Source organism: Muntiacus reevesi, chromosome 18 (assembly GCF_963930625.1).
Source record: "Muntiacus reevesi chromosome 18, mMunRee1.1, whole genome shotgun sequence".
Lineage (NCBI taxonomy): Eukaryota > Metazoa > Chordata > Mammalia > Artiodactyla > Cervidae > Muntiacus > Muntiacus reevesi.
This window is the reverse complement of record NC_089266.1, coordinates 5,330,923-5,358,530: the sequence shown is the minus strand read 5'-3', so window position 1 is coordinate 5,358,530 and position 27,608 is coordinate 5,330,923. Positions and strand designations below refer to the sequence as shown.

At 54.1% G+C, this 27,608-nt stretch overlaps 1 protein-coding gene across 3 annotated transcripts in view; it reads left to right on the top strand.

The window, feature by feature from the left end:
• SDK2 (sidekick cell adhesion molecule 2) overlaps nt 1-27,608 on the top strand; it is a 261,245-nt gene that overhangs the window by 128,847 nt on the left and 104,790 nt on the right. For all 3 annotated transcript variants that reach the window (XM_065909896.1, XM_065909895.1, XM_065909894.1), the window contains exon 3: nt 20,730-20,836. In XM_065909896.1, the coding sequence (XP_065765968.1) occupies nt 20,730-20,836 (107 nt within the window). The remainder of the gene's footprint in view (nt 1-20,729; nt 20,837-27,608) is intronic.

Below are 27,608 nucleotides of genomic sequence, written 5' to 3'. Positions count from 1 at the left end.
TTCTTGCTTTTTGGCTCAACTGAAGGTTCTGGTTTCCCCTTGGGAATAAATGCATGCTAAAAAACCCCTCATATAAGAGATCAGTCAGCTTCTCATCCGATTCTCTGACCACTGCTTTCTGCTGAGGTCTTCCTGTCTCTTGCAAACCCTAGGTTTTGAGTTGGGTGATAATATCCAATTTTCAGGCAGAAAGATGGCTGAATTTACTCAGCAAGTTGAGAGAAAATAAAGCTGGGAGCGACATTGTAAATTTAACCGTTTCCCATTCCATGCTCAAAGGAAGGAGTTAGCATGCACATCCAGTCTCCAAGGATCTTTATTCTCAGTGGGATCTGCACCGGATTAAGCCAGGGATGTGTGGAGTGTGTGTGTGACAGAGAGAGAGAGAGACATCCACACGGTGGAAAGCCTCGGCCTCTCTCAGTGCCAGGGACTCTGCAAGGCTTGAGGGTCTGAATCCATCCTTGGGGGCGGAATGGAAATGACCTGGACTTTGGGGTTAGGCCCACCTGAATACATTCATGCTTCTCCCACTGACTAGCTCTGTGACTTTGGGCAGGAATACTTAGCCACCTGAGTTTGTTTTCTCACTTTGGACCTGGGCACAGTCATGCCTACTTTAGAGGGTTATAGTGGGCACTCAGTGAGAGTCTATGGGGCAGATGCAGTCAAGGTGCAACAGACATGAAATAAATGGTCGCTGTTAGGTTACACTGGGTGTGGTCTTAATAGAATAAGGAGACAAATAGCAAACCCACCAGAAATCTCATGTGCAGGTGAGGATGTCTCCAAGGGAAATGGCAACCCACTCCAGTGCTCTTACCTGGAAAATCCCATGGACGGAAGAGCCTGGTGGGCTACAGTCCATGGGGTCGCAAAAGAGTCGGATGTGACTTAACAACTAAACAACCACCACCAAGGGGTCATGGTGCTCTGCGTACACGTGATTCCTTAGTCCTCATCCACGCATTTAATGGTCACTGCCGCTGCTGCTGCTAAGCCGCTTGAGTCGTGTCCGACTCTGTGCGACCCCATAGACGGCAGCCCACCGGGCTCCCCCATCGCTGGGATTCTCCAGGCAAGAACACTGGAGTGGGTTGCCATTTCCTTCTCCAATGCCTGAAAGTGAAAAATGAAAGTGAAATCGCTCAGTTGTGTCCGACTCTTAGCGAGCCCACGGACTGAAGCCCACCAGGCTCCTCTGTCCATGGGAGTTTCCAGGCAAGAGTACTGGAGTGGGGCGCCATGGCCTTCTCCGGTTTAGTGGTTATGAGTTATGAGCACGCAAAGCATAGATGTGTTTGTGTGACATCCTGGTTCTGCGGGGCGGTAACTCACATAAAGGTCAGGCCCTCTGCGTCGCCCTGGAGCCTGCTGCGTCCGTTTGCTCTCGCATACCTCGCACCCTTCCCTCCCGTGGGGCGTCAGGGGGCATCTCTCCAAGTTGAATCAGGTCAGGCTCCGTTGGTGTCCATGTCACCAGCCAGGGCTGTGTGGATGGAGCCTCTCCCACCAGCTCAAGAAACAGCAGGTGAAGCGGCCACGGGGAGGGTGGAGGGTAGACCTTAACCTCCCATCCTTGTGACCACATCCTGGCAGAACCGTCAACCGCGTTATTTTGTCCCGCCCAGCAGTGCCTCCTCCCGTAACTCTTCTCACACCTAAGTAGGCAGGACTTTCCTGATGGTCCAGCGGTTACGAATCTTCCTGCCAATGCAGGGGATGCCAGTTCAAGTCCCTGGTCTGGGACGGTCCCAGATACTGTGGGGAGGTGACGCCCATGCACTGCAACCGAGCCCGAGCACCCTAGAGCCCATCCTCTGCGACAAGAGAAGCCGCAGTGAGCCTCCAGCCTGCACTCCGCACCCAGAGAGCAGCCTCTGCTCAGCGAAGCTAGAGGAAGGCTGCACACAGCCGTGAAGACCCAAGGCAGCCAAAAAATAAAGTAAAAATACAATTTTTAAATCATATAGGAAAAACAAATCAACGAGGCAGACCACACACACACACACACACACACACACAGATTCCCACGCGTAGTCAGGCACACGAATCCAAAGAAGAACTACTGTTTATTCAGGCTCATTCGGTTTCAAGAACTTAATATACATCATTTCACAGCAACACTGGGAGGTGTTCTTAGCCTCCTTCTGCGGAAGCTCGCAGAAGTTCCGGAATGTGGCTGGGCTCGTCCAGGGAGCAAGTGGCCGATCCAGGAGGCCTGTCACCTGAGCATCTTGTCCTTTCTGCGCCGACGCACACGGGTCCCTGACGGGGCTCCTTCAGCCCCAATCGTCACTGTGTGCTGTTCTTCTGGCCCCAGGAACGAGAAGCCGGGGGCCCCTCAGGCCCTCTGGGCTGCAAGGCTGAAGGCGTGAGACCAGTTGAGGCTGGGCCCTGCTGGGTGTGGGTGCTGGGGGGAGGCTCAGGTGAGCCAGGCCTGGCTGGGTCCTCAGCCCCGCCGCCAGCCCGACACCCTTTGTGGTGGTGGGGGGCGGGGAGAAGGCAGAGACCCCCGCAGTGACGGCCCTGCTGTGGTCACAGCAGGGGACTCCTGCAGAGCGGCCTCAGCTTTTGAAACCTTTCAGGGGAGTGGGTGAAAGGGAGCCCCCAGGGCCAGCTGCAATGACCCCGTCCCCTCCACCGGCCTCCCCGCAGACGCGAGGGCAGGTGGCAGAGGCTGGCGGGCTTCCCAGAGGGCACACGCCACGCGGGGGCCAGGAACCGAGCCAGGCTCTTCCCGGCAGCAGTTCTGGGAGGCCAGTGCCGTTATTATTATCTCTGCCCCGAAGCTAGGAGTCGCCGTTCGGAGAGGCCCAGCGACTTGCCCACAGTCACACAGCCAGATCTGGAGAGCCGGGTTTCATCCAGATCTCTGGGACCCTGAGTCTGTGTCCCCCCCGACCTCCACTTCATGCTCTCTCACCCTGCCTGCTCTCCCCCGGGCAGGGGTACTGCCAGCGCACAACCCCAGCTGGCCTGAGTCACCGCGGAGGAACCAGCCATGGCTCATACGTGGGGCATAGCATGCACCCAGTCCTGCTCTAAGTGCTTCACACATATTAACTCTGTTTTAAATTGTTTTTTTTTTTTAATTTGGCTGCACCAAGTCTTAGTTGCGGCACGCAGGATCGACAGTCTTCATTGCAGCAGGCGGAATCTTCTAGCCGCAGCGTGTGCGCGTGCTAAGATGCTTCAGTCATGTCCAACTCTTTGCGACCCAGTAGACCATAGCCTGCCAGGCTCCTCTGTCCACGGGATTCTCTAGGAAAGAATAGTGGAGTGGGTTGCCGTGTCCTCCTCCAGGGGATCTTCCCAACCCAGAGATGGAACTCACGTCTCTGAGGTTTTCTGCACTGACAGACCAGTTCACCAGTGCCACTAGGGACACCCGATGCAGCCTGTGGGATCTTTCAGTTGAGGCATGTGACCTCGTAGTTATGAAGGTGGGTTCTAGTTCCCCCACCAGGGATCGAACCTGGGCCGCCTACCTTGGGAGCGCAGAATGTTCGCCTCTGGACCACCAGGGACATTCCTAACGCTTGATGACCAACACTCCAGGTGGCCGTCCACCTCCTGCTCTGCCCCGTGCTGGCCATGCGCACCTCGGTTCCCGTTCATTCCTTGTACATCGCCAGCTCCTAAGGGACGCCGTCTCCACAGGCGAGGGATGCGTCTTCCTGGTTCAGCTCCCCACCCAAGGCTCAAAGTCACAGTACTAAGGCGAGCCAGGTCTCCTCCCTCCAAGCCTGATGAGGGAACTTCAGGAAGATGCTCATTGGTTCACCGGGTGGAGAATTAGGACCTTCTTTCTGCCGGGCCCAGAGCTCAGCAAAGAGGATCAGCCCAAAGGCAATGCCAGCCCCCCACCAACCCCACCTCCCACTGCCGTCCTGCTGATCTTTGGAAATGCTGATTCCAGCCCAGGGGCCAGTGGGCGCTCGGTGCCTGGACTGAGGGGCGGCAGCCAGTCACCCGCCTCTCTCCCCACCTTACCCTTTCTGCCCCGGCCTCGTCCCCACCCTCCTGGGAAGTCTGAACCCCTCTTCCTCAACAAAACCAGACCCTGCCTGTGTCTTAGCAGCCTCTGTGGAGATTTACTCCAGTTCGACAGTGAGTTTGGACATCTTGTCTGAACATTGAAGGCTGCTGGTGAGGAAGCTGAAGTGCAGGAATTAGTTATGATGGGCATAAATTGAATTTTAATAGAGATGTACGTGGCATGGAGCCAGTGTACTCAGGCAGAGGGAAGGTAGTAATTAAAAGTTAACGAGTTTAGAAATGTCGGAATCCTCTGGGAGGGATGGGGGAGGCGGGCCAGGAGGAGGACGAGACCCCCCAGCCAAGCGTGCTCTCTGGCCCCTGGCCCCTGACCCCCAGGCCCCTCTTCCCGCCCCTGAGGGCCCTGATAGGGATGGAGGCTGCCGGGAGGTACCCAGCTCACCCCACCTGTGCATCTGGGGGGGCCCCTAGCAACGGAGTGGGAGCCGAGTGTGAGGGACCCTCCATGGATGGCAGTAAGGAGAATAGGGTTTCTCGACCTGGGCGTTCTTAATGTTTGGGGCGGGGGTCATACTTTGTTGTAAGGGGCTGCCCTGTGTGTTGTAGGGTTTGGCCCCACTTCGTGCTGGGAGTTGCCTCCCCTAAATGTGACAACCAAGAACTTCTCCAGATCTTGCCAGAGGTACCCTGGTGGGGGCTACCTCCCCGCCCGCCTTTGAGAGCCAGTGAGGCAGAGCTAGGCACCGCTGCACCCAGACTCTCCCCGCTGGGCCTGGCATGGGAGGGAGAGGGCGGAGATGGCTGGCCCCCCTCTGGCCCCTCTCGGGGGCCTCTCCCGCCCCCAGCTGTCTGTACGTCCTGTGGCACAGAGTTGCCTTCATCAACGCCTCATTTGGTCCTCAGAGTGGGATGAGCAGGCAGGTGTGACATCCATTGCCCAGACCCAGGCAGAGCCTCTGAGGCCCTGAGAGCCTGGCCCGAGCTCATCCGCCCTGTGACCGGGAGGTGCCGGCCCCACAAGCGTCAGTACTGTCTGTGCCCTGGTCTCCGCCGGGTAGTCTCGCTTTTTAAAGCCGTGGTGGAGGTTGAGGCCATAGGTGGGGGGGTCTCTGTTATCCATAGCAGCCCTGACCTGGTCCCCACAGGGGCCCCAGAACGCCTCCTGACACCGTCCTGAGGCCCGAAAGCCTGGTCCATCCTGCACCCTGGGGTGGAGTCCTCCCCAAGCTTGAGGGCAGGGCCTTCCCGGACCCCAGGGGACTGGCCACGGCCTCGGGCTCGAGGTCTGCTGGTGAGTGGCAGGAGAAGCCGGGAAAAGGGCAGGCAGGAGGCAGAGGGACCCCGCAGGGCCAGGGCCAGGGGTGGGCAGCGAGGGGCACGCCTGGCTCCCCGGCCTCAGGGTGCCGTTGCAATAATTATGCCAATTAAGACGAGTAAGTTCAAAATGTGAGGGGAAGGCAGGGGGGGGAAGAAGCGAGAGTCTGTAAAACACTGGCTGTCTCGGTTTCCATAGCAACCAGTTTCCTCACTCTCTCACTAATGGGTCCTGGCTTGGAGAGGGGGGTGGGCCCCCCACTGCCAAGGAAGCGGGGATGGATGGTAGGTGTTGCCTTGCTGGACTCGAGCTCGGGGCAGAGGGGGCCCAGGGACATGCGCCCGGGGCCTGGGGAGAGCCACAACCGCAGGATGGCTCCCTGGCCACGGGGCCAAGCCTGCCGCCTTAGCCCTGGGCCACCGTGACCTGAGAGGGAGGTGACTTGCCCTGGAGATGTCAGGGTTAGAATTGACGCCCAGCCCCCCGAGTCTCCATGCAGCTCTGCTCGGCTTTCACCGGGGTTCGTGTATGGGAGAAGGCGGACTCCCCGATCCAGTTAGACTGGGGGTTTTTTCCTTCGTCAGGTTGAGCATCTCAGGATATAGGGAAGACAGCTTGTGCTGGGGGTGAGGGTCGTGGCCAGGCCCTGGGTCACAGGCTCCGCCCGCTCCTTTCTCTCCCCTTGGATACTCACTGAGTCCTCGCGTGTCCCCGTGGTTCAGCGTGTGGCTCCGAGGCTCCCAGCCCTGAGAGCCCTTGGGGGCGGGCAGGGAGACCACCTCCCTGAAGCCGTGGTTACCCTGAGGGGGCAGACGGGGAGGGGCCGCTCTGGTGTCCTCACCCCACTGACACTTGTGCTGCTGGTGCAGCTCTGGGGGGTCCATCCACGGACCACGCGTGGGCACCCAGTGTGACCCGACACCCAGGTGCATACGTGAGCCCTCCTGGCTGCATTTAATTCTCACTGGGGGTCGGAGGAGGATGTTATCAGGCTTCCCATTTTACAGATGGAGAAACTGAGACCCCGGAGTAAAGGGGCGCATCTAGGGTCTCGCTGCAAATCGGGGGCGGAGCAAAGGATGTGGACCCACTGGCGGCCCCCCTTGCCCAGAACAGTCTAGAACACATGGGTGTGCATACAGGAGCCACACCCTCACTACAGGCCCGCTCCTCTCCTACTTTCCGATCCGGGCAGCCCTGGGGGCAGGTGACCCCGTCCACCCATACTCGCCAGAGTGCAGACCGATCGCACAGAGGAAGCATCTGCTGCTTTATGAAAGGCTCCCGGGGAAAGCTCCTCTCGGTGGAACCAAGGCTGTTTATTTCTACCACTAGGAAGCTTAACATGCAAATTAGGGCGGGTTTGATCATCCATCACCTGAAATTGACGTATTTGGATTTGGCCCGAATCCCTGGTAACCAGTGCAGGAGACGGGCATCGGGCAGCGGTCACGTGGTGCCCGAGGTCCTCAGGGAGGGATGGGAAGGGAGTTCCCAGCAGAGGCACATATGTTTTTCATCAGGGCTGTTTCAAGGCATGGAAATGAGATATTCATTTCTCCTCCCCACACAACTGGGCTGGAGACCCCAGGCTGCCCTGAGAGTGCCTCCTTCTTGACTCCCCCCTCCCCAGATCTTCCCCGGGGCACCCCCTCCCACCTTGGCTCTCAGCCAGGACACAGAAACTAATTAGATCTTGCCTCAGTTCTGTGCTCAGGCAGGCAAATGGGCTAGACAGATGCCTGGGGAGTTGGTAATGACCCCTGCTTCCTGGGGGCTGCCTTGGTGCCTGACTCCCCCTCTCCCCACCCGTACCCCTCAGAGACCCATCAGACCTGTCATGGGATTTCTCAGTGCGGGAAGATTCAGGTGGCCCCTCCCCTGGTTCTTCATCCCCGCAAAAGAGTCACTGCTGCCACCCACTTTCTGCTTTCTGACTGAGGCGGTGCCAGGGGATTTTGTGATTTTGAACTTCCCGTCCTGGCCAAGGAAGAGACTTGGCTGCCCAAGTGCGTTGGGACTTCCCTGGTGGTCCGCTGGTGAAGAATCTGCCTTGCGATTCAGGAGACGTGGGTTCCATCCCTGGCTGGGGAACTAAGATCCCGCATGTCCCAGAGCTACGGAACCCGTGGACTCTGGAGCCCCTGCCCCACAACTGGAGAGTCGTGTGCCTCACCCAAGACCCCGCATGCTGCAAGGAAGACACAACGCAGCCAAATGAATAAATAAATATATTTTTTTAAAGCCTACCTCCTGGGGGTGGGATTGGAGGAGGGGTGGGGCTTAAAGCAGGGTTTACATTTCCAACCAGCAGCCCCTGGGGGCTGGAAAATGCCGGAGAGTTCCCCAGCTCAATGTGATCAGGTGGGAGCTTCCTGCCTGCAGAATATGAAGAGTAACCAAGAAAGACAGCCTCCCCAAAAGAGATCGGGCGCAGGCCCTGGAGGTCAGCCCCCAGTTGGCCTCATCCAGAAGCTCAGCCGCTGCAGCTGCTCCTTGACCTTCGACCCCTGGGGAACAGACATCGCGAGGGCCCCGCCCGCAGGTGCACACCCGGCCGGGCCACGGCCACAGCTCCTGGTCAGCTGCCTCCGAACCTTAGCCGTGGTTTGCTGTTTCTGGGCTGGTCCCTCCTGCCTGCTCCCGTGACGCTGCGTTTGGCAGGCGGTCAGCGGGGCTGGCAGGTCACGGCGGGGACAGCTGGGCTGCTGCTCTCTCTCCCTGTGGGTTACCAGCCTCCGTGCCATGGTGGTCCGGGGCAGTGGTCCGGGAGGGCGAGCGTGGAAGCTGCAAGGCTCTTGAGCCCTGGCTTTGGAATGTTCCACCAGGTTCTGCAGGTGAGGTCCTGAGGCCAGGCCGGATTTAGGGAGCAGGGGTGGGGGGTAGCTGCCACATCCCGCCTGGAGTGGCTGCAAAGCTTTGAAGCGGCTGCCCATCCAAAGAGGAGGAGTAGAGGGTGGAGGCGAGTCCTGCTGGACCCAGGCCAGAACGATCAGGGCTGGTGGGATGCTTTCTGGGGCCTGCCGCCCAGGGTCTGAGCAGATGTTGGGAAGGGCAGAGAGGTGGGGGCTCGGCTCTGGGCCCTGGGGCTCAGGGCGGCCGCCGTCCTAGCTCCGACGCTGGATGTCATGGCAGCTGAAGCTGAGGCGCTGCTCCTGGGGCTGGCAAGCAGGACAGGAGCGTTGTGCCAGATGTCAGGGGACTGTCAGAGGGGCTGGGGCAGAGCTCCGTTCTCCCAGGACACAGTGAGTGAGTAGCAGTAACATAATTCATCCCAGGGGCGGCTACCTCAGCATGTGCTTGCCACATGCCTCATGCCAGGCCCTGTCCTACTAAGCACGGCGGGTATTATGTCACGTCATCCTCACGCCGTGCCTGCAGGTAGGGACCGTGGTGTCGTGGTGAAGAGCACGGAATCTAAGGCCTCCTGGCTGTGTGACCTTGGGCAAGTTGCTCAACCTCTCTGTGCCTTGGTTTCCTCATCTTTTTCACCTGCCGAATTTGGATAAAATGAATTCTGATCCCGTAGGATAGTTAAAGGGGAGTAAATGCATTATTCTGTATGTAAAGTGCTTAGAACTGCCTGGCTTGCTTATGATAATTATTATTATTACCCTTGTTTTATAGCTGAGGAAATGGAGGCACAGATCGATTTGGCAACCTGCCCAAGGACAATCAGCACGTAATACGCACAGACAGTCCAAAACCCTCCTCCTTCACCTGTGCCCACCACCCCCGAGAGCTTTTGCCCCCCAAGCCCAGCTCTGGACACTAGCAGTCGTTGGAGCCTGTTTTCTGACTTCAGTGGCAGTGTGACCAAGACTCTCCCAAAAGGAGATATAACCCAGAGAGCCGGGAGCTCGGGGACGGCTCGGGGAGTGGACACCTGCCCCGCTTGGATGCTTGAGCCTCGGGACTCAGAGAAGAGAGACACAGGGCCATCTGAAGCCTCACCCAGGGAGACAGGAAGAGCATCCGTCCTGACCCGGAGCCTGGTCTGGGCGGGAAGGGAGCGGGCAGCTCACCAGGCACCCCCGCCCTGCCCGAGCTGCCAACCGCAGGCACGGCGGGACGTCCAGGGATGCCTCTGCCCAGCGCCCCGCCCTCCTGACCTGGCCCCGCAAGCGGGAGGCACCCCAGGCGGACAGTGGTTCATCCTCCAGCCTCATCAACATTCATTAATCCCCCCAAAATCTGTCCTGGGGAATCAGGAGCCTGGTGGAGACAGGGAGCAGGACACAGCCATGCAGGAAGCGCGGGCTGGTCGGGCAGAGCATCCCCCACACTCTGCGCCCACGGGAGGCTCCTGCTTCGAATGATCAAACCTTTCTACCAAGCACATTGGCCCCGCCCTCCTTAGTGTTAATTACCCATCATCCCTTGTGCCAATTAAAGGGGCCACGACAAAGTCACTTCTGCTCTAAGGGGAGCAAGTCTTTGTTTCGTCTCTCCCCTGAGATCCTGAGATGTCCAGGGGATGGCCGAGGCAGAAGGAATGAAGGGACTGGTCATGGGGTTGGGGAACAGGGCCTTGCTAAGTAGGGTGTGGCAGCAGGAGCAACATTTCATCTAAGCGTAAGGAGCTGGGGGGACCCCACCACCGGGAGGACTATGGTTCTGCTGTTACTGCGGTCGTCGTTATCACTGCTGACTCCCAGAGCCTCACACAGTGCCCGCAACTTTGTGGACTTTCCAGTCTGGGTCAAACGATCAGTGGCGATGGCAAACTCTTAAAGACGCGTTTCTCCAGTGCTTACCGAGTGTCAGACACTGAGTTTAGAGCTTTGCAGCCAGTTCTGCTGACATGAGATAGAAACAATGGCAGAAGTCACCACGCTGCAAAATCGTGCAGTTAAAAACCACAGGGCTCGTGGGGGAACTGGGGAGAGGGACCCACACTCAAAACTTCATTGTTCTTGTTTACTCGCTAAGTCGTGTCCGACTCTTTTGTGACCCCACGGAGGGATTTCCCAGGCAAGAATACTGGAGTGGGTTGCCATCTTCTTCTCCAGGGGATCTTCCTGACCCAGGAATCGAACCCTTGTCTCCTGCTTGGCACATGGATTCTTTACCCCTGAGACACCTGGGAAGCACACCCAAAACTTCATTAGGGACACATGGGACAAAAAGAGGAATGTGATGAGGGTGATTACTCATGTCCCTGAACATTCACTGGGTTAAGAAATGCACAAAGGCCACAATAAATGTGGTACTTGGCCTTTGAAAGAGCCTGAAATCCGCTCGTGGAACTGGGCGTCGGTGGGTTGCAGCTGTTGAGTTATCATGAAGGGTGCAAGGAGGGTTGTCTGCAATGAAAAGAGGATTGTACGACCAGATGTGGGTGGGTGAGCTCGTAACACACCCGTGAGCTGAGACCCCCAAGGTGTGCATGCCACAGGAACTGTGCGGCTCCATTCAGCTGCGGGCAGGTTTGTGGATTTACCGAGTGTTTCTTGCAGACAAGACACACACAACAAATGCAAAGCTCAAGTCCTGTTCTGATCGTCCCCTGATGTATCTATGGCATCGCAACAAATGCATGGTTTCAAAACAAGCCGGAGAACGGAACTGCCTTCACTCTTATTTTCTTTTATTTTTTTAACATTTCTTTCTTTCTGTGCCTGCACTGGGTCTTAGCCGAGGCACTCAGGATCTTTGATCTTCACTGCGCCATGGGGGATCTAGTTCTCTGACCAGGGATCGAACCTGGGCCCCCTGCATTGGGGGCATGGAGTCTTAGCCACTGGACCACCAGGGAAGTCCTGCTCACATTTTTTATAAAGCAGCTGCCCTTATGTTGCCAGTTACACGGGTGGAGTGCCCCTGGCTTAAGAAGGTTCAGCCTCTTATCTAAGGTCCCTTGCTTAACAAGTGATGCAGTTAGGATTATAGTGAAAATCTGAGGCCAAAGCGGGATTCATCCAGTCTATCATTTTTGGGACTGCCATCAGACTCATTATCAGACTCTGATTAGAGTCGGAGTCATCTCACAGATGAGGAAACAGAACTAATGAGCCCACACCCTGCCTTTTGTCCTCAGCCAGGATGGTCATTTGTAAATCTTACATTCAGCCCTTCCGCGCTGTGGCCACCCGCCCTCACCTCCCTCCCTTCGCCCCCCAACACGGGACGTGACTGTCTTTGGGGGCACGATTTGGCCTCACGCGCTGGCCATTTCATTCACTCACGCGGGGAGTGTTCACTGAACATGTGCTGTTCCAAGCATGACGCTTGGGGAGCACGGGTACTTCGGGGACTCACATACAAGTCACGGCTCGTTAAACTAAGTGGTGATACATGCAGGTCCGGCAGGCGGAACCCTGTGGCAGCCCAGAGGAGATTCAGGAAGGCTTCCTGGAGGCAACTTCCTAGCTGAAGGCAGAGGGGTTCCCCATGAGCTGGAGAGCAGTGTGTGGAGAGGTGATAAATGGCTTGTTTTCATTAGACACTGCTGGGAGTTTGGTAGAACTGGGCAAGGGGAACCTCTGTGCTCCGGGGGCGGGTCTCTATCAGCCCGATGCCCGCTGTTCCTGGACGCTGCGGGCGCCGCAGACACCTGTGCTTGCAAGCGAGCCCTGGGCTCCCTGCCCCTCTGCTCACCTGAGCCGTGGCCACCCCATCCACCTGTGCGGGGTCGAGTTGAGGCCGGAAAAGAGGGATGCACAGACCGGCATCTTGGACCTGGCATCCCTTTATCCCCCATGTTCTGTGGTGAGAGGCAGAGGCTCCTCCCCCTTCTATCCACTGTGGCCCCATCTGCATCCACCCTGCAGGTGGATCCCACCCAAAACCCAGGGGTTGAACCTGGGTCCTCTGCATTGCAGGCAGGTTCTTTACCATCTGGGTGTACATGAGTACATTTATGTGATGCGTATGCACATGTGTTTATGGATGAGTGTGGGTTGTACACATGTGTATGTGTATACACAACATGTACATGTGTGCGTTAATGTAACTGCATGTGGGTATGTGTGACAGTGTGTGTGTGTACACACGCGTGTGCGTGTGCACACGTACCCTCCCCCCCCATAAACCACACGTGCCTCTCTGGCGTCTGATTTATTAACGAGGACAACACAAGGAGAGCGGGCCTATTATTTCTGGTGTCCGCATCAGCTCCTGACAGCTTTGTGGAATTGAAATATCTTATTTAATGTGCGTAAGATTCATTTTAAATATCAACTGTGACACTCAAGGACTCGAACCAAAAAGGGCATTGTGTGTTTCCCCGTGTGCTGGAGAAGACGCCGTGTATTTTAGACAGTTATTGTCCGTCCCGTGTCTCTAAAACTCCAGTTGTCCATCCCGGCTCCTCTCTGGGCTGTGGCCATGCGCCCTCCACCCCGAGCCCAGCCTTTCATCTTGGAGAGAGAGCTTCGTGACCGGGGTCCCTCGGGTTAAATCGGGACCCTCCGCGACGGGGCAAAGCAGACCGGGTGGGTTCTGTGTGTCTCTCTTTCCTTCCACCCCTGCCCCCAAGGCGCTCTCTGCACCGCCTGCTCCTTTTAACTGGGAGGAAACCAGCCTTCTCCCATCCAGGAGATTCCTCACCTTATGAGAAATTTACTTGCATTTGCCTGATAATTCTGAAAAGATGCTCAAAAAACTAACAGTGGTTTCCTGTGTGTGTGTGTGTGTGTGTGTGTGTGTGTTAGGAGCTGAGAATAACCTTGCAGCTGGGGACAGGGGTGGGAGAGAGGTGTCCTGTGTCTTTTTCTTTTATTCTTTGAATAACCTCAGGAATATGTTTCCTATCATAAATTAATAAGTGGTCCTTTGCAGGGGACCTAGAGACAGGTAGATCCAGGCGTCCCCATGCCCCTGCAGCTGTTCTTCATTGGATGGAGAGCGAGGTGACAGACGAGCCAGGAGGAGGGTGCAAACAGGTGACCACGGGGCTGGGAGGTCGGGCTGGTGAGGAAAGCCTCCTGGGCCCAGCCTTTGGAAAGGGAGGAGTCATCCCTTTGCTGTCCCCAGTGTCCTTGAAGAAGGGGGCAAGGGGACAGGGTCCGCCAGAAGCTGAGGGCCGAGGCAAAGCCCTTCTACCAGCAGGAGGATGAGAAGGGATTCCCCTGCTGCTCCAGTGGCTGAGACTCTGAGCTCCCAATGCAGGGGCCCAGGGTTCGATTCCTGGTTGGGGAACTAAATCCCTCATGATGCAACTGACTCCCAAGACCCAACACAGCCACATAAATAAATAATAAAAATTTTTTAAAAAAATTTTTTAAAGAGTGAGGAAGCAACGGGCATGGCAGACCCTCTGTGGGTGGCTGAGACAGTTGGGGCTCACGTCCACGGGGAAGCCAACAAACCTCCCAGGGAACCCGTGCTCCCCTGAGGCTTGGCACGGCTCTCTCACTGTGTCCTCACTCAGGCCTTCCGCACCCTGTCCGTCCTCCCCTCTGACCTTCTCCACCTCACCCCAGTGGTTTCCTCCCCCCCGCCAGTGACACATCCTTTTGCACCCTCGTGTGATGGGCATGGGGGCGGCCCCTGCCATGTGCCAGGCACGTGAGTCCGGGGCTTACATTAGAGACAGCCATTATCAAAGCCACCGAAGTGTCCATCAACAGGTGAGTGGGTGAAGAAGATGTGGTATATACCTGCAGTGGAATACTACTCAGCCGTGAAAAAGAGTGACAGTTTTGCCATTGGCAGCAACGTGGATGGACGTGGAGGGCATTATGCTGAGTGAGATAAGTCAAAGAAAGATACATACTATGTGATATTACTTATTTATTAAATCTTAAAAATAGTGAATATAATAAAAAAACAAATAGGCTCACAGCTCTAGAGATCAGTTACCAGTGGGAGAAGAAGGTGGAGAGGGGCAGCATGGGATAGAGGGTTAAAAGGCACAAACTACTAGGTAAGAAATAAACTTCAAAGTGGGGCTCGCTTGACGGTCCAGTGGTTAAGACTTTACCTTCCAATGCACGGGGATGCAGGTCCAACCCCTGGTCAGACTGCTAAGATCCCATATACCTCACGGCCAAAAAACCAAAACAGAAATCAGAAGCAGTGTTGTAACACATTCAATAAAGACTTTAAAATGGTTCACATCAAAAAAATAAGTCTTTAAAACAAGCTATAAGGATATACTGTACAACACAGGGGACACAGCCAAGATTTTATAACAACTATGAATGGGGTATAACCTTTATTTTCTTACCTTTTTATTTTGTATTGGGATATAGCCGATTAACAGTGTTGTGATAGTTTCAAATTAACTGCGAAGGGACTCAGCCATACATGTATACATGGACGCGATAACCATTATTGTGCCCATTTTACAGATGGGAAAACTGAGGTTTGTACATTTCCATCACTTGCCCAGGTCTAACCCCTAAAAAGTGCAGAAGTGGATGTCAGGCCTAGTTTTCTCAACATCAGAAGCCCTAGCGCCCCCTCCAGCGCCAGGCTCCATCATGGGCAATCACGTGTGCACCCTCCTGCACAAAGCATTTCAGCCATTCCCCTGCCCCTGGAAGGGACCTGGATAGGACTGGGTTCCTCCAGTTCCCTGCCAGGCCGGCAGCCGCAGGTGGGTGGGGCAGATAGAGCTGTGGGCGTCCTGGGGCCCAGGAGGGAGCCCTGTGGCGGATGAGGAGCTGTCAGGGTCGTTGTCTTAGATGCTCCGATGCTGTGATGCCGCCAGCCATTCTGGATTTGCAAATCGAGGTGCTGGCCAGCTGCCTCTTCCACCCACCGAGGAGGCAGTCTGGGTGCAGCGAAGCGGGTTTCCCTGGTAGGAAAGGCAGTGGGCGGCACTGTTACTTTAAATAATGTTGCCTACAAGCCAGAAATAGTTCTCCCAGGCAGGGAGGGGAGCGCCAGAGACAGCTCAGGGTGAGGGGCTATACCGCGCGCACCAAGGCCGACCTCAGATGCGGAATGAGGGTGCCCGGCCTCCCCACAGTGGGGGCGCGCACCAAGGCCGACCTCAGATGCGGAATGAGGGTGCCCGGCCTCCCCACAGTGGGGGCCGAGGCGGGACCCAGAGCCAGCTCCCCTCTGCTGGCCTCAGGGGAGGGGCGGACCCTCACCCACTGCTCTTCCTGGGGGCCCCAGGTGGGGCCTAGGGCTTCCTGGCTGAAGCAGAGGAACTCGTGCTTTATGCCGAAATCAACTTTTATTAAAGTTTAAATTTCACTACGCATCACTGATATCAGCAAACAAACCCCGGGTCCAATGAGTCCCTGGTGTCTTTTTTATAATATATACTGACATTATATGCTCAAAGTGCATTTTTTAATTTTATTTTTAAAATAAAAGCAATATATGCATACCATAAAGAACATTCTGATGGTGTAGAAAGACATAAAATCCAGAGGTAGAAGTTTACCTTCCTCTGAGTCCTCAATACTTCTCCCAAAAGGCAAGGGTATGCATCTTGAAAAATTTTTATGTCCATGCCAGAATGGGTACGTGGTTATTGTTGCTGTTTAATCGCTAAGTCGTGTCTGACTCTTTGCAACCCCATGGACTGTAGCCCACCAGGCTCCTCCACCATGGAATTTCCCAGGCAAGAATACTGGAGTGTGTTGCCATTTCCTTCTCCAGGGGATCTTCCCGACCCAGGGACTGAACCTGCGTCTCCTGAATTGGCAGGCAGATTCTTTACCACTGAGCCACCAGGGAAGCCCATATATGTGATTGTGTGTCTGCAAATATATACAAATACATACTATTCCAGTTTACCTACACGTTTTACCATTTACACTGTTCTTTGACTTTTTTTTTGGCTCACAAACTCAAAATTCTTTTTATGATCCTAAACATTAGACTAAGGGTTTGGCAGCCTGTATCAATAAATAACAACTTATCAAGAGATGAGAATACACTCTCTCATGTCCCTAACATTCAGCTGTGATATTATTTAGCTTTTTACTTTCTCATGTTTTTATTTCCATAAATATCCCCCATCTCCAGCTTCGACTTCCTTTTCATGCTTTGTGTGTCTTGGAGACTGTTCTGTCTCATCCCATACAGGGGTTCTGCGTTCATTCTCTGGCTATGGCATCATTAATCGATTCGATTCCATTTTTGATGGCTGTTTACGCTGCTTCTGGTTTCATTTGTCTCTGCTGTTACAAGCAAACTGCAGTGAACATCTCATACCTGGTTATTGCCACATTTTTGTAAGTACACATAAAAGGCCAGCTCCCTGGAGTCTAGCCTCAGGGTCAGAAGACTTGAATATTCTGATTTGGATCGATTCTGCCCCAAAGGCAGCTTACTCTTTCATCAGCCGATCTGTGGTCAACCTCCCCTCCACCTCACTCTTGCTGTGGGTGTAATCATACAAGAAAATTTGGTGCCATCTGAATATTGTCTTGTTCTGATTGGACTTTCTTTCATTGTGATGGTGGCCGAGCATCTTTTTTGTGAGTTTGGCCATTTCTGTTCATTTTTCTCTCCCTGGTGCTTTTTAGTAGTATCTGATTCCATTTTTAAAGATAGAGAGCTTTTCCAGTCAATCTCTCCTTCTATCTTCCCTCCCAGGTCACCTCATCGCTTTTAAAACCCAAACGGTTTATCAAAAGCGGTCTTTCCCCCTCCCCCAGGAAGCCATGGGCCTGTGATGGGCCTGAGGGTGGGGGAGGGGGAGAACGGAAGATTTGCCAGAGCCTGGGTACCCGCTATCTTCCCAACATCACGCTGAGCACAGGAGTGAGGGACAGATAAGAGCTGTCACCAGGGTCAGAGATAAGAGACTCGGACAGCCAGGAGGTTCTGGGCGATGCTGCTGCACACAGCCAGCTGTGAGTCTGGGGCTCATGCCCTCCCAGGACCGAACATGGGGTCCTGTGGGGTCAGATGTCAGTGCTGCAGGCTTCCCCGGTGGCTCAGCCATGAAGAACCCACCTGCAATGCAGGAGACCCAGAAAATGTGGGCTCTGTCCCGGGGTCGGGAAGATACCCTGGAGGAAGCAATGGCAGCTCGCTCCAGTGTTCCTGCCTGAAGAATCCCACGGACAGAGGAGCCTGGCGGCTACAGTCCACGGGGTCATAGAGAGTCAGACACGATTGAGCAACTAAGCATGCATGCATGCGCGTCCATGTTGAGCTGGTTAGCAGCCGGGCTTGAAGTCAGAAAGGTTCCATGGGACCCTGGCCCTGCCTCTTCAGTCAGTTCAGTTCAGTCGCTCAGTTGTGTCCGACTCTTTGTGACCCCATGAACCGCAGCACGCCCGGCCTCCCTGGCCATCACCAACCCCCGAAGTCCACCCAAACCCATGTCCATTGAGTCGGTGATGCCATCCAACCATCTCATCCTCTGTTGTCCCCTTCTCCTCCTGCCCCAATCCCTCCCAGCATCAGGGTCTTTTCTAATGAGTCAACTCTTCGCATGAGGTGGCCAAAATGTTGGAGCTTCAGCTTCAGCATCAGTCCTTCCAATGAACACCCAGGACTGATCTCCTTTAGGATGGACTGGTTGGATTTCCTTGCAGTCAAAGGGACTCTCAAGAGTCTTCTCCAACATCACAGTTCAAAAGCATCAATTTTTCGGCGCTCAGCTTTCTTCACAGTCCAACTCTCACATCCATACATGACCACTGGAAAAACCATAGCCTTGACTAGATGGACCTTTGTTGGCAAAGTAATGTCTCTGCTTTTAAATATGCTGTCTAGGTTGGTCATAACTTTCCTTCCAAGGAGTGAGCATCTTTTAATTTCATGGCTGTGGTCACCATCCGCAGTGATTTTGGAGCCCAAAAAAATAAAGTCTGACACTGTTTCCACTGTCTCCCCATCTATTTTGCCATGAAGTGATGGGACCAGATGCCATGATCTTAGTTTTCTGAATGTTGAGCTTTAAGCCAATTTTTTCACTCTCCTCTTTCACTTTCATCAAGAGGCTTTTCAGTTCCTCTTCACTCTCTGCCATAAGGGTGGTGTCATCTGCATATCTGAGGTTATTGATATTTCTCCCGGCAATCTTGATTCCAGCTTGTGCTTCTTCCAGCCCAGCGTTTCTCATGATGTATTCTGCATATATGTTAAATAAGCAGGGTGAAAATATACAGCCTTGACGTACTCCTTTTCCTATTTGGAACCAGTTTGTTGTTCCATGTCCAGTTCTAACCGTTGCTTCCTGATCTGCATACAGATTTCTCAAGAGGCAGGTCAGGTGGTCTGGTATTCCCATCTCTTTCAGAATTTTCCACCGTTTATTGTGATCCACACAGTCGAAGTCTTTGGCATAGTCAATAAAGCAGAAATAGATGTTTTTCTGGAACTCTCTTGCTTTTTCGATGATCCAGCAGATACTGGCAATTTGATCTCTGGTTCTTCTGCCTTTTCTAAAACCAGCTTTAACATCTGGAAGTTCACGGTTCACGTATTGCTGAAGCCTGGCTTGGAGAATTTTGAGCATTACTTTACTAGCGTGTGAGATGAGTGCAATTGTGCGGTAGTTTGAGCATTCTTTGGGATTGCCTTTCTTAGGGATTGAAATGAAAACTGACATTTTCCAGTCCTGTGGTCACTGCTGAGTTTTCCAAATTTGCTGGTATATGGAGTGCAGCACTTTCACAGCATCATCTTTCAGGATTTGAAATAGCTCAACTGGAATTCCATCACATCCACTAGCTTTGTTCATAGTGATGCTTTCTAAGGCCCACTTGACTTCACATTCCAGGATGTCTGACTATAGGTGAGTGATCACACCATTGTGATTATCTGGCTTATGAAGATTTTTTTTGTACAGTTCTTCTGTGTATTCTTGCCACCTCTTAATATCTTCTGCTTCTGTTAGGTCCATACCATTTCTGTCCTTTATCGAACCCATCTTTGCCTGAAATCTTCCCTTGATATCTCTAATTTTCTTGAAGAGATCTCTAGTCTTTCCCATTCTGTTGTGTTCCTCTATTTCTTTGCATTGATCACTGAGGAAGGCTTTATCTCTCCTGGCTATTCTTTGGAATTCTGCATTCAAATGGGAATATCTTTCCTTTTCTCCTTTGCTTTTCACTTCTCTTCTTTTACCACAGGTCAATGATGGTCTGAACCTCAATTCCTCACCTCTAAAATGGGGGTGCTAGTAGAAGTATCCCCTCCATAGGGTTAGTAGCACAATTAGGTAAAAAGACTCTCAAATTCAGACCTATGACCCTCTGCCCCTGTCCACATAAAATGAAGAAAGTGAAGCTAGGGTAGTGGGCATGGCACAAAATTTCAGATTGTTAAAATGGCTTAAGTTACTGGTCCATGATGTCCAGTGGTCTGGGAACTGCTGTGTGAGGTAAAGAAATGAGTGAAGAGAACTCCCTGGGGATCCAGGGGTTAAGACTCCATGCTTTCATTGCCAAGGGTCCAGGTTTGACACCTGGTTGGGGAACTGAGATCCCACAAGCTGCACAGCAAAAAAAGAGAGAGAGAAATGAAGGGAAAGCACTTGATACAGCAGCTGAAGCTTAGGTGGTGCTCAGAGAGCGGCAGCTGCTTCATCATCGTGAGGTGCTGGTGGTGATGCTGCTGGTGATGCTGGTGATGCTGGTGATGGTGGTGACGATGGTGGTGATGCTGGTGGTGATGCTGTGATGGTGACGGTGGTGACGATGGTGATGATGGTGATGATGGTGAGGGTGGTGATGATGGTGATGATGGTGGTGGTGGTGATGGTGACGCTGGTGGTGATGGTGAGGATGCTGACGATGGTGGTGGGCTCATGCGAGAACTCATGCAAAAACAAACTTGGTGACACCTACAAATAAGGCTGCTCTGCTCCAGGGTTGGCATAGCCTGGGGGCAGGCTGCAGTGAGCTTGTTCCCCGAGTCGGTTGGGTAAGTCCGAGGACACCCAAGGGTACGGGAGGCATCCTAGGTACCAGCCCCTGGACCCTCAGAGCTCCCTGCTGTGTTAGTCACTGCCCAGATCAGCAGGGTGATCACGAGGTTGGGGCCAGGGGAACTAGCCCCTCCATGCCCAAGAGCACCCACCACCTGCCACGTCTCTCTGCCAGAAGCTCCTCGCAGACCGAGCCTGGCCTCCTCCCTGCCCCCAGCCGGGTGAGTACACCGCACAGCTGGTCTCCAGCTGCCCTCCCCCTGGGACCAGACTCTGCCGCTCTGGGGCCAGTGAGGCGCTCCCCGAGAGCATCCTCTGGGGCCCCCTTGGGGTCATGCACTCTGGCCGCGGGGCCACACGTACAGAAAGCCACGCAGCCTGCCCAGATGGCCTTGCCCGGATGGTATCTGGAGTGCAGCCTCGCTCCCGGGCACCTGAGCCAGAGCCATTGGAAGGGATCTTCTTATAGGACCTTTCTGTGACCCCATGGTACAGCCAAAGGCTCCCTGGCGCCCTTCATCATGGAAGAGGGTGATGTGGTGACCTCTGACCCCCAGTTTGACCCCTGCGTCCCCGAGGCCGCCTGACTTGCTCACCGGCTGTCTCGTCTGCCCCCAGGTACATGATCACCAGTCTGGACCGCACCCACGCTGGCTTCTACCGCTGCATCGTGCGTAACCGGATGGGCGCTCTGCTGCAGCGACAGACAGAGGTCCAGGTGGCCTGTGAGTACTGCGCGGGGCCGGGGAGAGGGGGACTGTGAAGCGGAGAGGGTCCGCAGGGTCTTCGCCCACCGGCCACATTCTGGGTAGAGCCAAACCCCAGCCGTGGCTTTCCGTGCTCATGGCGGCCCTTCCCACCATCCGGGCCGGTGCCGTCCACTTACAGACGACGGGACCGAGGCCCGGGCTCTCAAAGCCACACTGCTGACACGTGACACACCTCTGCTGGCTGTGACTTCAGCACTCCTTTTTTTTTTTAAGAACTGCGCCTAGTGTGGGATCCTAGTACTCCACCCAGGGATCAGACCTGTGCCCCCTGCATTGGAAGTGCAGTCTTAACCACCGGATGGCCGGGGAAGTCCCCAGCACTCTTTAGATGGGACCGGTTGCTTCCTTTCTGAAAAGGAGGCCTGTCACCTGCTCTGAGGGTCTCCTCTGGGTTTGGCCTCCAACCTGGGGGATCTTCATAATGGCAGACTTCCCCAGGGTCTTCTTGGCAGATTTCCGCAGGTCCCCCCTCCCCACCACCATGACCTTCCCAGGTGGTGCTGGTGGTAAAGAAGCCGCCTGCCAATGCAGGAGACAGACGAGATGCAGGTTCGACCCCTGGGCCGGGAAGATCCCCTGGAGGAGGGCATGACAACACACTCCAGTGTTCTCGTCTGGAGAATCCCATGAACAGAGGAGCCTGGTGGGCTACAGTCCACGGGATCCCAAAGAGTCAGGCAGGACTGAGGAGATCTAGCCTGCACACACCCCCACATCCTTGACTTTTCCATCCTCCCGCTTGCCCAGCCCTGGAGCCGTAAGAGCTTGGAGATCCCCACAGTCTCCGGGAGTGATGGGAGATGCCTCATGCTGGGTCTCAGCTCTAAGAGGGAGAGGGGAGGTGAGCGGTTGGAGTTCCTGGAAGGACCAGGCGAGCCTAGGGCAAAGGAATAGACCCTCGCTGAGCCTTTCGGGTGACAGCCTCCCCGCGTTGCCACCAGGACCCAGAAAAACGTCCTCAGAAGAGGCATGAGAAAGTAGCCTTGGGAGAACCCAGTGCACCAGTCAGCTCCGTTCACCCCACCCCGTGACTCAGGACCCCTTCCCAGGCTCCCCATTCTGACGCAGACACCATGTGCTAGAAAGAAGCCGCAGTATGGGCCGTTTCATTATGGGGTTTTAGGGGACGACATCTAAGGTTGCCCAGTGGGGCATGAGAGTGTGGAAAACCTTAATGAGCCATGATTTTTTTTTTTTTTTTACAAAGAGGACCCCCTTGAGACTTCCCTGGCAATCCAGTGGTTAGGCATCCGAGCTTCCAATGCAGGCGGGGGGTGGGCTCAGGTTCAATCCCTGGTTAGGGAACTAAGCTCCCACATGGCATGGGGCATGGACAGAAATAAAATTTTAAAATAATAAAAATTTACAAAGAAAGTAGCTTGCCTTCCAAAAATGAAAAATAAGCTAAAGACACCCTCTCATGCGGGGCCCACTAGGGCTTGACTCGGATTTAATGCAGAAGAGAGCTTGTTACTTTGGAGAGAAGCAGGGGAGAGAAGTCGAGAAAAAAGACTCAAGTGAGGCAAAGCGTGTTTACAATAATTATGGAGGGCAACCGTAATCAGAAGCGGAGGATAGACTGTCCCATAAATCAGCGCTAGGGACAACTCGGCTGCTTAGAGAAACAGAAAAGCCCTGAGTTAAAATAACGGGCCAGGGCCGCGGCCGCCGGCTGGAGGGCTCCCACGGAGCTCCGTTTAGCGGGTTCCCAGAGCCCAGCGGTGCAGGCGCGGTTGTGGGTCGGGCCACAGAGAGCACAGGAGTGTGTCTGTGTGTGCTCGAGGGTGGCCGTGGGTTCATGCATGTGAGTGTGCAAATGCGTTTCTGGATTGGTCTGCCTCTTTGTCACCTGTGTGCAGCTGAGGGCTCTGCCCAGTCTTCGTTGCAGCACGCAGGATCTTTAGCTGCAGCATATGAGGTTTTAGTTCCCCAACCAGGGATCGAACCCCGGTCCCCTGCATTGGGACCAGCGGACAAAAAGTGCTGACAGCAGGCTTCAGGGTTCTTCATGTGCCAGGTCGTGACCTTTGTGGGGATGGGGAGAGAAACCGTGGATTCCAGCCCTGATCTAGTCGCTGACTAGCTTAGGGCTCTGGGCACCTGGGGAGTGGATGGGTTGCAGGTGGAGAAGGGAGCCCTGCCTCCGTCCCCACAAGACCCTGCAGAACAGTCAGAGCCACAGGTCCAAGCTGGACACCGCGTCCCTAAGGAGATGCTAAGGAAACACAGAGGGGCCTCCCAAACCCCCTGCCCTCCAGTGTAATTGTGCAAATGTCTTCCCTCCGTGGGTCCCCGGGGGCAGGTCTCTGAGGTAGGAAGGTGTGTCCCGGGAGCATCATCTTGAGATGGGGAAACCGAGCCTCAGAAAGGTCCGAGGATTGAACTTCCCTGGTGGTCCAGTGGTTAAGACTCTGCTTTGAGATGGATGAAACTGGAGCCCATTATACAGAGTGAAGTAAGCCAGAAAGATAAAGACCATTACAGTATACTAACACATATATATGGAATTTAGAAAGATGGTAATGATAACCCTATATGCAAAACAGAAAAAGAGACACAGATGTACAGAACAGACTTTTGGACTCTGTGGGAGAAGGCGAGGGTGGGATGTTTCGAGAGAACAGCATCAAAACATGTATGTTATCCAGGGTGAAACAGATCACCAGCCCAGGTTGGATGCGTGAGACAAGTGCTCGGGCCTGGTGCACTGGGAGGACCCGGAGGGATCGGGTGGGGAGGGAGGTAGGAGGGGGGATCGGGATGGGGAGCACATGTAAATCCACGGCTGATTCATGTCAGTGTATGGCAAAAACCACTACAATATTGTAAAGTAACTAGCCCCCAACTAATAAAAATAAATGAAAAAAAAACAACAAAAAAAAAAAACTCTGCTTTCCAATGCAGGGGACGTGGGGCCAATCTCTGTTCGGGGAACTAAGAGCCCAAGTGCTGCCCGCATCACAGGTAGGGCATATACGCACTACAACGAAAGATCCCACCCAATTAAGGAAGGTCCCACGTGCCGCAACTGAGAGCCAATGTTGCCGAATAAATTTAAAAAAAAAAACAAAACAGTGGTCTGGTGACAACCCAAGGTCCCACAACTGGTATTTCTACCATCTCCCTCCTCCTGCCTCCCCCCGTCAACCAAAGACAGGAGCTGTGAACCCAGCCACGGACCCAGCCATGAACAAACAAACGTTGAGCTCAAATTCCCCTTGCCTATCCCTTGGCTTCCCTGGTGGCTGAGCGGTAAAGAACCCACCTGCCAATGCAGGAGACCCCGGTTCCGTCTCTGGGTCGGGAAGATCCCCTGGAGAGGGGCATGGCAACCCACTCCAGTGTTCTTGGCTGGAGAATCCCATGGACAGAGGAGCCTGCAGGCTGTAACCCATAGGGTCGCAAAGAGTCGGACCCGGCAGAAGCGACTGAGCAAGCAAGCCTGCACTTATCCCTAGCTGTGTGACCTTGGGCAGATGACTTAACTTCTCTGTGCCTTCATTTCCTCATGGTAAAACGGGGTGCTGATGTTAGAGCCTCTCTCGCCGGGCTGTCACATGAGTCCTCAATCAGCGCATTCGAGGGGCTTCCCTGGCAGTCAAGTGGTTGAGACCCCTCCCAATGCGGAGGGTGCGGGTTTGATCCTTGGTTGGGAGCTAAGATCCCACATTCCTGGAGGCCAGAAGACCAAAACATAAAACCAAAGCAATGTTGTCACAGAATTCAATAAAGATTTTTAAAAAATCAGTGCTCACAAAGCATCGTGAAAGGCCCCCAGCCCAGAGAACCCTCGGGGTGGACGCTCGGGGTGGACGAGTACAGCTTCTTCTCTGCCAGGCCAACCAGGGAAGGCTTCCCGGAATAGACATCCACAGCCCTTCTCATTCTGTCTGATGCTACCTTGGGAGGTACCATCCTCTGTTCTCCAGGGCTGGGGCTAGGGTGAGGCAAGGAGAATGGAAAATTTAAGGGGGCGTGCCCTCTTAGGGAATCACCGTCTGCTTGCAGGACCCTGACAGTGAGTACTGCCTTAAATCGTTCCCCTCCCCCACCCTTCGCAGTCCGGGGGCTCTCCCAGGCTTGTCTGTCTGTCCCTCCGTCTGTTTACACTGTCACATGCTTGCCGTTCTGAGGATGGGTAGCCTACGGATGCTTCTCCAGACCCCGCATCTTCCCTTCTTGCCAGTTTCTGCCCCCGCCCCGGGGTGGGAGGGTTTTTGTCCTGGGGGTTCAGCAGGGAGGTTGGGTCAGATCAGGCCCAGCACTCCCCACCCCTAGCTCCCATCGCCCACTTCCCAAAGAAGGGCTGTGAATCGGGTTCTAATGGGAAATTAATAAGGCAGCTGTGCTAACCACTAATGATGATGGCAAAGTCGTTACAAAAAGCTTCTTTACATGTTTTTAATTACAGCAATTAAAGAGAAGTCGATAAAACATCACCCCCCTCCAGCTCCCTTCTTGGCCCCACCCTGAGTCTCTTTGTTTTTGTGAAGCCGCCATAAATTTCTGGCATGCGGCAAGTGGATTGAATGGCTGAGAGGCTTGGGAGAACCTTCTGGAGTCAGCATCCAGCTTCCGTGGGCACCTCTTAGTCCTGCTCACCTGAGCAATGTCCCCGACGCGTATCCCAGCCTCACCGGGTGGGCGGATGGCTCAGACTTGGAACCCCAGCCCTGGCAACAAGCCCCGCCCACCCATCACGGAGCCAAGGGCTCCTGCGCCCTGTTCTCCAGGGCAGCTTGGCAGCCCCCATGCAAAATGAGAACTGAGGGCATCAGTCCCACTGTCCCATGGGCTGGGGTTGATGTCCAGAATGCCAGCAGTGGGCCCATTCTTCTTAATGCTCAACCTGAGTGGAGTATTAAATGTGGACGAAGGGAGTAGGAGATATGACTGAGGAGGTGGGGCATTGGGGACAGACGGTGACATTCTCAGATGCAGTGGGATATTTTGATGTCACTTAGAATGCAGTGGAAGGCATGGATGGTTGGAGGCAGATTCACGACTGGATGGAGAAATAGCATCCCCATAAGAAACAAGCACAGCCACAATTAAGTACCATCCCATGTCACCAGCGGAGAAGGCAATGGCAAGTCACTCCAGTACTCTTGCCTAGAAAATCCCATGGATGGAGGAGCCTGGTGGGATGCAGTTCATGGGGTCGCTAGGAGTCAGACATGACTGAGCAACTTCACTTTCACTTTTCACTTTCATGCATTGGAGAAGGAAATAGCAACCCACTCCAGTGTTCTTGCCTGGAGAATCCCAGGAACCGGGAGACTGGTGGGCTGCCGTCTATGGGGTCACACAGAGTCAGACACGACTGAAGCGACTTAGCAGCAGCAGCAGCAGCATGTCACCAGACTGGCAAAAACCAAAGCGTCTAGCAAGACCAGGTGTTCATAGAAACTCCCACCACTGCTGACGGGAGTGTGAATTGGCAAATTGATGCAAATCAGGGAAACAGCTTGGTGTTATCTCATAAGATCAACATGTGCACAGCCTACAACCCTAGCGATTCCACCTTTAGGCACATCCTCTTGAGATTCTCTCAGCAACGAGTGCTGGCAGACCCACAGGAGACTGTTCTTAGCAGGACAGCAAAACACCGATAACAGAGCCGGCCTGCAGCAGCACTGCGCTGTCTGGATACACGGACGTCCAGGCAGCGCTGAAGATGACCAAACCTGGTACCAGGGCAGAGGTGGGGATCCCAACAAGCATGTTGCACAAAAAAACCAAATTGGGGCGGATGACATACAAGATAATCCAGAGGGCTTAGAAACAGTCTAAATTAACCATAACTGTTCGAGGATGCATCTACATGCGGGGAAACTTGAAAGAAAGGGAAAAAAGCAATGGTATGATGGACACCACATCCAAGATGGCAATTAGACCTCTGGGGGGGTCAGGGCGGTGATGAGAAGGAGGCTGTCGGGGAGGGAGGTGAGGCTGGTTCGTGTTCTGTTCCTTAGACTGGGCGGTCGGTTGCTGTTGCTGTTATTGTTCAGTTGCTAAGTCGTGTCTGGCACTTTGCGACCCCATGGACTGCAGCACGGCAGGCTTCCCTGTCCTTCACCATCTCCCGGAGTTGACTCATGTCCATTGAGCCATCCAAGCATCTCATCCTCTGTTGCCCATTTCTCCTGCCCTCAGCCTTTCCCAGTGTTGGGTATGTGAGCATTTATTCTTCTTCTTTGAAGTACTCATAAGATTATGTTCCCTCTTTTTTTATGCATGACATATTTCATGATAAAAACGTTTTAAAAGTGCAACCTCCCTGGTGGTCCAGTGGTTAGGGCTTCACGCCTCCCCTGTAGGGGACACAGGTTCGATCCCTGGTTGAGGACTTAAGATCCCACACACTGCATGGCATGGCCAAAAGAAGAAAGAAAAAGTTTTAAAAATAACTACAAGCAGTAAATATACTCTGAAGTGGAATGCATGCTTTAGAAGACCTTTTAAGATAGAACAAAGACATTAGGAATAATCTTTAGGCCCCGTCTAGCTGTGCCCCAGGCCTGTACATCTTTGCTCTCAGGGGATGGCCTCGGGAGTTAGATCAGTTCTGCAAGGTCTGATGCACCAGCATGCATCGCCGAGAGGAAGTGCAGTAAATAAATCCTTGTGTTTCCACCTCAGTGGGAGTGAGCTTCCCTAGGAGATCCTGGACCCCCAGCCCAGCCAGTGTGCGCTTCTCTCTAGCCTTTCTCCGGCAGTGGCTGGC